The sequence below is a fragment of the Tamandua tetradactyla genome, chromosome 2 (assembly GCF_023851605.1).
Source record: "Tamandua tetradactyla isolate mTamTet1 chromosome 2, mTamTet1.pri, whole genome shotgun sequence".
NCBI lineage: Eukaryota > Metazoa > Chordata > Mammalia > Pilosa > Myrmecophagidae > Tamandua > Tamandua tetradactyla.
The window spans coordinates 200,429,531-200,443,132 of NC_135328.1; the positions used below are offsets into that span (position 1 = coordinate 200,429,531).

General features: G+C 53.1%; 1 protein-coding gene across 2 annotated transcripts in view; it reads right to left on the reverse strand.

The window, feature by feature from the left end:
• Positions 1 to 271: 271 nt before the first annotated feature.
• MAN1C1 (mannosidase alpha class 1C member 1) overlaps positions 272 to 13,602 on the reverse strand; it is a 143,609-nt gene continuing 130,278 nt past the window's right edge. For both annotated transcript variants that reach the window (XM_077150773.1, XM_077150774.1), the window contains exons 8-12: positions 12,150 to 12,265; positions 5,981 to 6,200; positions 3,500 to 3,672; positions 2,103 to 2,218; positions 272 to 1,074 (exon numbers count right to left, since the gene is read on the reverse strand). In XM_077150773.1, the coding sequence (XP_077006888.1) occupies positions 954 to 1,074; positions 2,103 to 2,218; positions 3,500 to 3,672; positions 5,981 to 6,200; positions 12,150 to 12,265 (746 nt within the window). In that variant the 3' untranslated portion in view covers positions 272 to 953. The remainder of the gene's footprint in view (positions 1,075 to 2,102; positions 2,219 to 3,499; positions 3,673 to 5,980; positions 6,201 to 12,149; positions 12,266 to 13,602) is intronic.

Genomic DNA, 13,602 nt, shown 5'->3' on the forward strand with positions numbered 1-13,602 from the left:
CGCCGGCTGTGTGTCCTCAGGCAAAGTGACCCCCCTTTCTGGGCCTCTTCCAAGCCTCCACCTGCATATAGAATATCCAACTCCACTTAAAGGGTTGGCCTCACACCTCCTAAATATATTACGACCAACTAAAAGGGAAGGTAATAGAAGTTGGAATCATCAATTCCTCGCTCACTAAATTGTACCTTAAATCAACTGCTCGTTGATCAGTCTTTCTGAGGACAGCAGTGCAGTGGTTTTCCCAGGAGTCACTTGTATGCAATAAGCCCAATTGTATTTTTTATTCAATAAACTCTTTTATTCTAATTCACAGATTTTTCCATTACAATAATGAAAATAGTACTAGTGAGTCGTAACACTTAGATCCAAATCAAAGGGAAATCCCTCCTCAAATTAAAAGGTAAATAACACAGAATTGAGCAGGGAGTAAATGCTGGGCAAAAGGCATTTAAAATATAGAAAAAAGGGTCAAGACTCGTGCGCATATGGGTGCGTGTGCAAATACTTTAAGGTTTAGTTGATCGGGATGACACTGCTTTAGAAAACACATGATTTTGAAAACTATACTTATAATCGTGATAAAATCCACTGGTAGAGAAAAGGCAAAATCAAGCAAAACCGAAACAGAACAAAACTGAAAGGAAGTGAAGGGAACACGTGGGGTCGGGATGCAAACTTCCCGGCCTTTGGCCCCGGAATGGCAAGTGAGTGGGTTTCATAGAAATTCTCCGTAGAAAGGAATGTCTGGAGCCCGCGGAGACTGTGGCCCTTGTCCGACTCGCCTCGTCTCCAAGTCCGTGTCTCCTCATAGAGGAAAAGAAGCTGTGTGTCTGACAGACCTGCCCTGGGTCTGCCCAGGACGGGACCTAAGTTCCCAATCCCTTTGAGAACAGTCCCAGATCCTGAAAAGGCAAAGCGTCTCCGCGGCGGTGCTGGGACCTGCGGGGTTGGGGTCAGCCCTGGGCCCTTCCGGAGCTGTCCAGGTGCTTCACCGGGAGCGGGTGGGCCTCGGTGTTGAACACCCAGTCCTCCAGGGAGAGCACGTCGTCTTCAGAGAACAGAAGATAGAGGTACCTGGGCGCGGGCAGGGCGGGAGGCAAGCACAGCGTCAGCGGCTCCTTGGAGAAGGCAGGATCCCCTGGGCAGGGCCTCAGAAGAGCAGGCCCCGGGCCTGGGGCGCAGGGCACAGGGAGGTCCGAGGGCTGGGTCCGGGAAGACGGCAGTGGGACCCTGAGACGGCACTGAGCTTCGGGGATCAGACCTGGCTTAATCCTGGCTCTGTCCCCCACGCCCACCCTGTTTCCTCATACCGAGCCAGCTTCATGCAGGTATTTTTCCCCGCCTGGCCCCGTATGTGAGCCATGCTAGGGCCTGTGAGGGCCTACATTCTCCTTTCTTTGCAGGGCGGCCTGAGGGCGGCCCCTGTCCAAACATCCGTGCCACTCGTGCATGTGCCTCCTGAGGGGACTCTGCCCACGAGTATGAGTGGATGTTAGGGCACTGAGATAACAGGGAGTTGTGACCCCAGAACCCCACCTTCCTGGGCCGTGGGGATTCTCTAGTGGAAGGAATGGACCATTCCAATCCCGTCCTGAGGGTTAAGGGTTGGTTTGGGGAACAGCAAGGAAGGCAGGTGCAGGGGCCACGCCGTGGAGGCCGCAGGAGGGAAAGCTAACAGCGGCACCCAGTGTTGGTTCTACAGGTCAGGCCGAGTGGCATGGTCTTAATTAACTTTTATAATGCCCTTATCGGGGCCGTCATCATCACATCATCATCCTTATTCCCATTTTACAGATGCGGCCTCAGCTTCACAGAACATATGTGACCCGAGGAGGCAGTTTAAAGAACACGAGTAATTGCAATATCGCACAGCTGATATGTAGGGGGGCTGGGTGCAGCTCCCGGACCCCTGGCCTCACACACTCCCAGTGGAGAGACTGGGGCATAACCTGGGGACCCCAACCCCTCCATCCATCTGGCGGGGTGCCCTGCTGTGACCAAAACCTGCTCTTGGTGAGGGGAGGGGAAAACTTTATCCTCTCTCCATCCTTGAAAAAAAACCTTCGTTGCCTCTGGAAAGCACCCGACCAGCCCCGACTCACTTTAGTGTCTCCGCGAGAAAGAAGCTTTGCTGCTTGTTGTCGTGGCTGGGAATGCTGCTGTAGACGTCCTGAATTCCCGAGAAACCGGCCTCTGTCCGGCAGTGTTTCTCCAGGGCCTGGGAAAAGGGAGGCAGGCTTCGGCGGGCGCGGAAGGAGGAGCAGCCCTGTGGGGCCTTGGGCCCACCCTGCGGCCGGAGCTCCGACAGACAGGCCCCTCTCCCTTGCCTGGGAAGGGGATCCCTGGGGTTGGCACAAGCCCCGAGGCTTAGTTACTCTTCCAGGATTGAGCCGCTCTGGGCTGGTGCGGCCCTACTCCCTCTACCCATCATCGAGAGTGCCCCGTGGGAAGCTGCTCTCTGCCTTTCCGGGGATACTAAAGTAATCTGACAAATTCGCCCAGAGTGGTGGAAGGGGTAGAGGAAGGCAAGGTTCATGGGCGGGGATTCTCTGCATGGACATGGTCCCTGGGCTGCAGGTGGCTGGGTCACCGAGCCGTCCACTTTTCTGCATATAAATGTATTTTGTATACACAGGTGAGTTTACCTGCTAAGGGGCGGGCTGGGCTGAGGAACACCTGGCCTTTGAAAGCCAAGAACCAGGTTCTCAGAGAAGCAGGTGGACTCAGGGTTAACAAATAAAGCTTCTTGGGTCATGGGAACCAACCCGCTGCCCTGCCTGAGCATGAGACTCTGAGTGTGGCTCTCCCCAGGACAGCGTGTGACTCCCAGAGCTGGCCCTGCCCTGTCATTCAGAGACTCACGTGGGGGGAGGGGGAAGTGGGGCTGGGGAGAGGACAGCGGCATCTCAGTAGCCACTGAGGTACCTTCTGGAATCCCAGACCTGCCTTTGGCATCTAGCCCAAAGGGGGCCATGAGAATTCCAGATTGTAGGTTGGAGGCCGAGGAGAGGCGGGTCAAGAGGGATAGTGGAGGAGAGATTGGGAGGGGGTGGGGGCAGGGCCCAGAGAGGGGTGGGGTCTGCCTGGGGATGTGCTGGCTTTGGGAAGAGGCTGGAGGTGGACTGCAGGCCTGGAGGCCCTGTTCCTACAAGAGAGGAGAAATCAGGGCCAGAAGAGGGTCTGCTGGGAAAGAAGGAACCACATTGTGTCTTGGCCCCCTCTGGATGCCACCCTGCGTTTGGTCCTCTAAGTTTGCCCAGCACCTGGGCCCATGCCCCCAAATAAGGACAATTACCAGGACGCTCTTCATGCATTTCTGACCTGCTCTGCATGGGACTCTTGTCTTTCCAACAGCAACCCTGGCCCTTAGTCCTCTGACTCCTAGGCAGATAGCCTGGCCCACCCTCCTCCTGGTGCCTGAGCTAAGGGGTTGTAGACCCTGGCTGGGAATTCTCAGGGGCACCTGCTGTGGCATCGCCTGCCCCCTGGGCCCACTCACCGTCACCACTTCCCAGCCCCACTCCCTGTAGATGGGGTCGTGGGTCTGTCGCCACAGGTACATGTAGCTCTCCACCACCTCCGGCCGCAGGATGTAGTAGCTCTCGCTCAGCTGGGTGGCCACAGCCTCTCTGCCGGAGTTAAACCAGAAGGCCTCGGGCCCGAGCTTGGTGTCTGTGGGAATGACCAAGCAGAGGGCCTGGGTCAGCCCTCCTGCCTCCTTCTTTCCACTATCAGCTTTCCCGGAAGCCATGGCCAGAGTGAGGCCCAGTGATGGACTGGTGCAGGGTGGACCCTCCAGGGACTGCCCGATGAGGCTGTGGCAAACAGATGCCCAGCTTCCCTCTCAGCCTAGGATACACTAAACAAGATCTTTGAGACCTCAAAAATTTTGTAGTTTTGGACTCCGAGAATCCGAACGAATTACTCAGCACTGTCTGGAGAGACAAAGGTTTGGGCAGTGCTCTCCAACTTTGTATTTTACAAGTTTTGCCAGATGTTTACCATGCAAGAAATGGGTTTGATGTTTAAACATATTTGGGGAACATGGGCTAAACAAAGTGACATGTTCTCTTGCCTGCAGGACTTATCAGATCATTTAATATGCTAATGTATAAGACTTCTCCACAAATTCCCTTTCTTAGGGAACTGCTCTTAACATCTCTCAGAAACAGCTTTCCAGGGCTCACAGTTTGGGAGACTGCTGAGTTGGTGATGAGGGGAATACTTGTCCAGGAATGCATCTGCTTAGGCAGAGGGAGCTGAATAAAGAAGGCCCGGTGAGGTCTGTGTTTTGTTGTTGGTTTTTTTGTTCTGTTTTGTTTTCGTTCTTGAACAGTGTGCTGCACTCCTGTTTTCTGAGTGGCCATGATTATAACCACCACCACAGCCACCAGGTAGGATTTCAAGCACTATGCTGGGTGCTTTGCACATGTTATTTTAAATCCTTAAAAAAATGTATATATATTTTGCTAAGGCAAATGTCACTATCCCTCTCTCCTGCATGTGGAAACTGAGGATCAGAGAGGTTAAGTAATTTGTTCAAGGTAACACAGTGAATTGTGGTTGAGCTTGGATGTAGCTTTTAATCTGTCTGATATGCTTTCCCTTCTGGGTCTTACTCTCTAGGTCCAAAATTTAGGGCATATGACTCAGATCTTCCTCCATCTAATTCTGATATATGCTGTCCAGTTACCTGGACAGGCACCTGTTGAATGCCCAGCTCTAGGTGCACGGCCTTCCTCCATTAGGGCTTGAGACCCTGAGCAGCGACTGCTTCAGGTCCAGGGGGCAAAGCCTGGCTGGCTGAACAATATGCTCCATTAAGCAGGCTTTGATGGGCTGCACTGATTGTCAAGGCAAATAGTGAGCTTTTTATTATTCCCGAGATTTCCTGTTCATGGCCCTGGCAGTGTGGACTCTGAGGGGATGGAAGACCGGTTTTAAGGACCTATTACAAATCAACGGCTTCCTGGAAACAGTTCCAGGAGGACCAGTTTCAACTGGGGCAGTGAGAGATGCATTTGTGGTAGGCCTTGCGGGTAGGCCTGGTAGGGAGGCAACAAACGCCTCCTGTGCTGTCGGCTGCAGACACTGGCCAGGGGCTTTCCTGGGAGACTCATATTATCATTCCCACTGAACAGGTGAGCAGACAGGGACGACCTGCTGGCAAGGGGCAGAGTGGCACTTGAGCTAGGGATGTCTACTATAAACCTTGGGTCCTCTCTTCCACCCGACTGGGCTGACAGCATGGACAGTGGGCATCTCCTGGGGCCATCAGGGGCTCGGGACTTTCTCAAGGGGACTGTTCAGAGAAGGAGCAGGCAAGGTGGGCAGAGACCTGGTGCTACTCCAGTGCAGCATGACTTGGGCCAGGTCACTTCCCCTCTCTGGGCTGACTCAGTTTCCTCATGTGTGAAATAAGGAGTTGGCTTCTGCTCTTGAGCATGACTTCTGTCTCTAGCATTTGATAACTCAGTGGTGAGGCTGATCAAGAGGCTGTCAAGTTTTCCAGTGGCCTTGGGTCAAAGCACTGAGCACGGAGGTGGTCAGATCCCATAAATGGAGAGGTGCCCGTGGGGAAAGGCAGGGGCACATTTCGGGTGGGGGACTGAAGGTGATGGATTTACTGGGCTCAGGAAGCCAATGTTTCTGCCTCAGGGATGGAGGACCTTGGCCATGCCATATCTGAGCCTCAGTTTCCTCCTCTGTATTGTGAGTTTCAGCAACAGTGTGTCAAGTGCTGACCAGCATCTGGCACACACAAAATGCTCAGTGCACCACCACAATTGCCCCAGTGAGTTAGAGCACAATCTCAGGGCATGGGTGACTTGTCTCTCGTTCAAATTCAACATAACTTCCAAGGGGAGAGCTCCCCAAGACCACATGTTCCCTTCACTCACTGCCACTCTGTTCTTCTTCCTAGTTCTTCCCCGAGTCTAGCCTCAGTTCCTCCTGCTGCCCCTTCCCTTTTCAGGGTTACCTGAGCGGGCGTATGACTCGTGGCATGTCTTGGTGATCTGGGCTGCGAGCTCCCGGTAGCGGGCCCTCTTTTCTTCCTTGGCGTCCTCGGCGCCGAGGGAGAGCATGCCCCCTGAGAAACAGGCCAGGTGCCCCATCTTATGGTCCAGAATCCCCCCGCGCCACTCAGCAATGTAGGTCAGCCCCCCGGGAGAGACATTCAGCAAGTAGGTCTCTATTGCCTGGGAGCAGGGTGGGAATTGGGCAGGGGAGAGGGGCATGGGAGGGCACAGAGAAGGGAGGGAGAAAGGACGGAAAATGAATATTTTGGAGACGGCAGCAAATGCAGCTCTACGGAGCCCTCCCTCCCAGGCAAAGGAAACTCTTTGATGGCAGTTCCTGACAGGGGCCAGTGGGGGGTCCTTTCACTCAGTGGGCTGAGGCCTGCTGCCCGCTGAGATGCTTGGACACAGGCACCTCCTGGGGTGATTATCTCCAATCTTTTAAAATTATCATCCTCCATCATATCCTGCTAGGAGTTCTTAGCCTGCAGCCCAATGAGCCTGTAGATAGGCTTTCTGGGCCCCCTAAAATTGGATGTAATGCTTTCTTACATGTACATTTTTCTGGGGAAAGCATCCATATTACATAGTCTCAAAAAGGACCCACAGAAAATTAGGAGCTGCGCCCTCCGGGCACGTTGTCAAATGCTTTCTCATCTGATGCCCACGACAGGCCCGGCAGACAGGTCTCCACGCCCTTTACAGACCAGGCTGTGGAGTTACTTCGCCAGGACCCCAGTCGGGGCTAGAATGGGGCGTGCAGATCCCCTAAGCACTGCGCCTCCCACTATCCAATGGCTGCTCTTTTTAGGTGGGAACCCCTGGAGATGTTGGGGTGTAGGTGTATGGGGGGTGACGGGGCAGCCGCACACACACCCTTAGGCCAGGCCTCTGCTTCTGTGAATCACAGCTCGGATCACGTCACAAGCCTGCTTAAGACCCCTCAGTAGTTTCCAGGCACCTTAGAGAAAGCCCAGCAGGGCCGCCAAGACTCTGTCTGGTCTGGACCCTGAGGTTTAGCCCGATGCTGAGACTGTCGTGCCGGGGTATGGGTTCAAGTCCCATTTCCACCACTTCCAAGCTGTGGGACACTGAGCAGGTCATATGTTTTCTCTGTGCCTCAGCTTCCTCATAGGTAAAATGGAAATAAGAGCCTTTATCTATTTCACAGAATTGAGAGGATTATGTGGGACATGTCTACAGAGGTCATGCTCTGCTCAGAGTCCCTAATAAACGTGATGATTTATTACGATTGCTTTCCCACCTGCCTCCTCCCGCTCTCTGCTCAGGCCCCTACCCCGCCACACTGGCCTCTTTTCATTCGTGCATCTCCTCCCCTCCACCCCTTGCCCTCGAGCATCTTGTGAGAGTCTTCTGGATACCAGTGTTGGGCTGGGCGTTGGGGACGCAGCGCAGGGGCCTGGACCCTGCCAGCCTCAGGGAGCTCACCTGTTAGCATAGAGATAGCAAATTTGCCAATCAAATCAGATATGTGCAAGAATCTCAATTTGTGATCGGGATTTTGAATGAAAGAAATTGAGAGCTGAGATGGGAAAAAAAAATTCAGGGAGGGGGTGTCCTGTTTTGTACAGCAAGGTCAAAGGTCTCTCTGCAGATGTGACGGTCACACAGAGTCTCCATTTTCTCTGGCCTCGGGCTTTGCCCTCCTGCTCCTTCCCCCCCACTCCTGCCCATTCCACTCACGTAACTCCACCTCGGCCCCCAGGCTACCCCCAGGCGCCCCTCCCTTAGTGAGGGCACCTCGTCTAAACTGGCACTGCCGTCCCTGTTGCTCTCCCTTCACACCCTGGGATTTTTCTACAGAATACTTATCCCACGCTGTGCACCGCTTCTGTTGAATGTCTCTCTCCCGGAACTCTGAGTGCTACGTGGTGGCAGAAGCTGCCGCTGCAGCCTCCAGCCAGTGCCTGGCATATGGAAGGAAGGTCCTCAAACAAATTTACTCCTCGATTGTTTTCTTTTCCTCTAAGAACCTGGGGTGGGTGGGCTGACAGCAGGACCCCCCAGTGGCAGATGGGGAGCCCTGCTGATGAGATGTGCCAGGTGACCTGCTCCAAAAGGGGAGCTGAGCTGAGGAGGCCTGGAGAGCCGTGGCCGGGCTGGGGTCTGCTCCTGGCCGGTCCTGGCTCCTGGGCAGAGCTGGATCAAAGGTAGCTGCCCTGTGTCACTGAGCCTGCAGAGCTGCGAGGGTGGTGACGGGGGGTGGGGGGGTGGCGGTCAGGGCTAACCCAGGGCAAGAAACCTGGTCCAGAGTGACCAGCTGTCAACATTTTGGAGAAGGCACAAACATCCCTGGGGGGATTCCAGGGGGCCGCACACAGTAGCAGGAAATCGGTGCCTTCGGGACTGATTCCCCATAGGTGGGCAGAATTTATGACTATTTCCATACAGAACTAAGTAATTATAGGAAAAAGAAAGTAATAGACAGACTCTCTGAGGGTAAAATTGAGACAAGCAGATGCAAAGATAAAAGACTAGGCTCTCTAAAGCTCTGATCTGAGCAAGACACAAGGCTGGCAGCCAGTGGGAAAGATTTGAATCATAGTGAAAGATGGTGCAAAGAGCTGAGTCAGGGGGTCAGAGACCTGGGGTGGAAATTCTTCCTTTGCAATTTAAGAGTTGGGTGGCTTTGGACAAGTTATTTCATGTCTCAGAACATGAAATTGGGACTGGGAGGATTAAAGAAAAGGATGCCCAGGCTTGAGCTTAGTGTCCACACTTCTTAGGAGCTCAATGAACATTCCTTCCTTAACTGCCTGGGGGGGAACCCCATCTGAGCATCCTCAAGAGGAATGTGGAGGCAATCCAGGCTCTTCAGTGATCTGGCAGCTGGTAAGGGGAGGCGGGAGCACTGCATTTGGAGTCAGGCCTGGGTTGTTGGCACTTGTTGCTGGGTGACTGTGACCTTTCTGAGCCTCAGTTTCATCATCTGTAATATGGGGAGAATAACACCTGCTTTGCCAAGTGGTTGTGGAGACTAAATAAGACAAGGCACTTAGCACTTCTGCCCAGAGGAGGCCACAGTGACAGACGTTCCTGCTGTCATTCTTGTTGTCCTCTCTCATGACATTCAGGGCCACTGCACTGGTTTGAATCTGTGGTGAACCCCAGAAAAGCCATGGCCTTTAATCCTCATTCAGTATTGGTGTGTAGGAGCTTTTTCACTATTGCCATGGAGATGTGACCCACACAATCGTAGGTGGTAACTTTTGATTGGATGGTTTCCATGGAGATATGTCTCCACCCATTCAAGGTAGGGTTGCTTACTGGAGCCCTTTAAGAGGGAACCATTTTGGAAAAAGCTTGAAGAGCCATCAGAACCGAAAGAGCCAACAGAACAGAAGAGCCCTGGGGAAGCCATTGAAAAAGGCTGGAGAAAGCTAGCAGGCATTGCCATGTGCCTTTCCAGCTGAGAGAGAAACCCTGAACGTCACTGGCCTTCTTGAGCCAAGTTATCTTTCCCTGGATGCTTTAGATTGGACATTTTTATAGGCTTGCCTTAATTTGGACATTTTCATGGCCTTATTAGAACTGTAAACTTGCAACTTAATAAATTCCCTTTTTAAAAGCTATTCCGTTTCTGGTACATTACATCAAAGCAGCTTTTACTACTGTAACAGGCGTGCTCTGTCGGGCCTGTCTGCAGCCCCCAAGCCCACCATCTGGACCCTTGCTAACCTGGTGGTTCCAACCCTGGCTCACATGAGATCTCCACGGGGCTCAGGCATGGGGGTTTGGATGGCTACCCAGGTGAGCCTAAGGTGCCAGCATGCATGAGAATACTTGGCCTACCCCAGGGGTTCCCTCAGCCCAGGCCACACAGTCTGAGTCCTACCCTCAGAGGCTGGGATGTAAGAGTTGGGGCTTGGCTGGGGGGCATCGAGATTTTACAGCTCCCCAGGTGATTTTAACTAGCAGATAAGGTGGAGAACTTTCTTCAAAGTCCCAAGCTTGCCAGAGGCCCAGCCTTTACCCTAGTCAGAAAGGCTCCAGGCTTTTCACCAGGGAGATCAAAGGCAGGGAGTAAAGCCCAGTCCTGGTCTGTTCAATGAGTGCTTTCCATAAAACTCCCAGTTGCGTAAATAATTCATGACCATTTCTTTCCTTGAAGCCTCAACCACAGTGTGCCCTGAGGGGAGAGAGTCAGGCTGCTCATTAGGTTTGTTTACTTGGTGTTTCCTTTGTCCCTCCTGGAAGTGTGCCTGAGCCACTGGCTAGGCCTCACCTTCAGACCCTCCAACAGGGGCGCAGGCCTGACCCACTCAGCTAAGCCAGGGAGGGCGGGTGGGGCTTGGACTCAGACTCATTTGAGACTGGAATCCACAAGCTGCTGCTGCATTACCCAGGTGTTGGTCGCCAGGGAACTGGACAGGGACAGTGCAGCATGAGGCCCACAGTTCAAAGGGTCCATGGCTCTGGAGGCCTATTTCAGAGTAGAAGAACGCACTTCCATTCCTGGCCAGATATATGGTATCAGAGGATGGTTAGAGATCATCCATCATCCAACCAAACACCCTCACCCATCCATCTACCCATCCACCCATCCACCCATCCATCTGTCCGCCCGTCTGTCTGCCAGTCCTTTCAGCATTCACTCATATATTCATTCACAGAATAGTTATTGTGCCCTAACTATGTGCCATGCACTATTTTAGGAGCAGGGCATATAAGGTGAACCAGCAGGCAAGATCCCTGCACCTAAATAGTTCACATTCTATTTGGGGAAGTTAGACAATAAACAAGTAAATACGTGATAATTTTAGGTACTTTTAAAGGTGAGGAAGAGAATAAGGCGGGTGGACGTGACAGTGAGTGGCTGGAAAGGCTGACGTCTGAGACATTCAAGGTGAGAAATGAACGACAAGCGGGACCCAGCCATCTGAGGATCTGGACGGAAAACACTCCAGGTAGGGGGACAGCAGGCGCAAAGGCCTTGGGGTAGGAATGAGCCTGGTGTGTCTGAGGAAAAGCAGTAAGGCCAGTGGCTAGAGTAGAGAGCACAGTTTAGGAGATGCGGTTGGCGCTATCAGATCACGTGGGGCCTGACGGGCAAAGCCGAGGGGGTCTGCTTTATTTCAAGCGCTAAGGGAAGCCAGTGAGGGAAGAGCCATGGGTTTTCAGCATCTCTGGCTACTGTGCGGAGAATGGACTGGGGGAAGGGCATAAGGAAGGAAAGCAGGAGTCCAGTTTAGGGGCCCGAAGATGGTCATTCAGACCACGGAGGTGGCAGAGTAGAGTCAACATGCTCCACTTACTTTATGGGGAAACCGAGGCCCTTGAGAGCTAAGGTGAGGGTCTGTGTCATAGCACAGCACAGGGCCCACCCAACGCCTTTTCCTTAGTGAGGTGCAGAGGCATCTGCTGATGGGTGGGTGGGGTTCTATAATCCTCCCCATCCTACACTCTCCCCTCTTTGGAGGAACTGAGCTCAGCCCATCACCCCTCATTCATTCCATGCCCCATAGATGAATCCAAAAGACAGCTCAGCAGAGGTGCAGCAGTGGGGCTGCCTGGGGAGATCTGGCTCTACTGCCAGCTCTGCCAGCTCTGGGCCGGGCAGCCTTGGGCAAGTGCCTTCCCCAGTCTGGGCCTTGGCTCCCATCCAAGGAAGAGCAGAACTGGACACTCCCTTGAGGGAAGCCCTCCCCACCTTGGGCATGGTAATTTGTCTCCTCTTGTTTACCAGGAACACAGCCTGCCACGCTTTGGCAGCTTCACTTGAAGTCTGGCTGCGCTCTGGACTCTGACCTGCTAACTAAAACACACACACCCTGGGAGCAGGGGGTGGGTTTCTGAGCCAGACTGACCATCACTTACCTTGGACAAATTACCTAACTCCCTGAACCTGGATTTCACATCTGTAAAACAAGGATGCTAACCCAGCCCTAATTTCTGGGCTGTCTAGAGGAGCCACAAGACAGGGTGTGGAAAGCGACGGGCCCAGCTGGGAACCGCCTTGTCATTCTCTTGCCAGCCCACCGTGGGGGAGGGGGTGGGCAAGCCTCTGCTGCTCCGGCCCCCTGCTGCCCCCAGCACCCAGGTCTGCAGAGCCCAAAGAGCCAGTGGCTAATGACCACCCCCCTGCAAAGCATCAGGCACCTGTCTTACCTCCAAGGCTTCGTAGTACATAGTTTTAGCTTCCATATCTGTCTTGGCTGACATCAACCAGGATTTGATCAAATATTCATAAAAACTGTCCCCCAGTCCTCCAACCGAGACATGGTCTGTGCAGGAAGGAAAGAGGACAAGACTGTTACCTCCATCTGTGGCGGCTGCTGGCGGGCCTGGGGGGCTGCGTGTCTCACCTGCAACCTCAGCGGCCCTGTGCCGTGTGGGCGGTGGGGGGTCAGCATTTAGTCAGCAGCCCCTGAAACCGGGGCGGGGGCCGAGAGGGCGAGGCAGCCCATGACTCAAGGGAGCCGGGGCCCTCCGGTGTGATGGTCTGCAAAAAAGTGCACCAGCAACTCAGGTGCCATAAATCATCTCGCTGCAGCAGGCCACAGCGGCAGGGCTGCTGGTTATTAACTGTAAATGAGTTGCATTGCTTTAAAGAGATAATCTGGTGGCAGGGAGTTCAGAGATTTTTATTAGCCGATGACAAACATGGTAATTAATGCCGGTGGGTTCCTAAAAGGCCACGGAAAGGAGAGCCTTAATTTAGTCGGTCAGACCCTCTAGTGCAAAAGGCCATTCTGGAAAAACAGTTTAAATTTAGCAAATTGGGATAAATGGAGTTCAAAGGAGCAGGGACAGAGAAGAATGGCGTTAGGAGATGCTTTCCTGCGGAGCGGGGCCTCTGGAGGTGACAGCTGAGTGAGGACATCTCTCCACTGAGGGACGTAGAAGACAGATTAGCCACAGAAGTAAGGCATGGAAAACATTTCCCTAATGTGCTTTAAAAATTAGGAACAAGGAAATGCAAAGGCATTTAATATACATCACAGAAAAACTAGCCTCAGTTTGATGTGATGAATCACTTAGGCAGAGAGACACTGAGAAAGAGCAAGTGGGGGGTGGACTGAAGGTGGGGCTGGGTGGATGCAAAGAGTGTTGACAAAGAGGAATAGAAAGAGAGGGAAAGTGGGTGGGGAAGAGACAATGCCAAGAGCTGCCATCTATTGAGCATCTGCTCTATCATTTTTTTTTTTCCTGGCATGAGCAGGCACTGGGAATGAAACCCGGGTCTCTGGTATGGCAGGTGAGAACCTTGTCTGCTGAGCCACTGTTGCACCACCCTGCTCTGTCATTTATAACTGTATCTTCCTGAGAGCTCTGCAGGGTTAACACTACCAACCCCATTTCCAGATGGGAAAACTGGAGGGAGACTTGACAGAGACTTGTCCGGGGCCACCGAGCTGGTGAGTGGTGGAGCCCACATCTTCTGCAGCTTTATACAGTCAGCAGAGAGTGAAAACCAGGTGCCTAGAGAAAGATGGACCAAAGACAGACAGACAGAACCAGCAGGGGGTTGAAGGGAGGCTAATGGGACAGTAAGCCAGTTCTTCTAGCTCCCATCGGTAACAAAGCCTGACCCAGCTAAGGGCTCAGGAATGGGACAAGT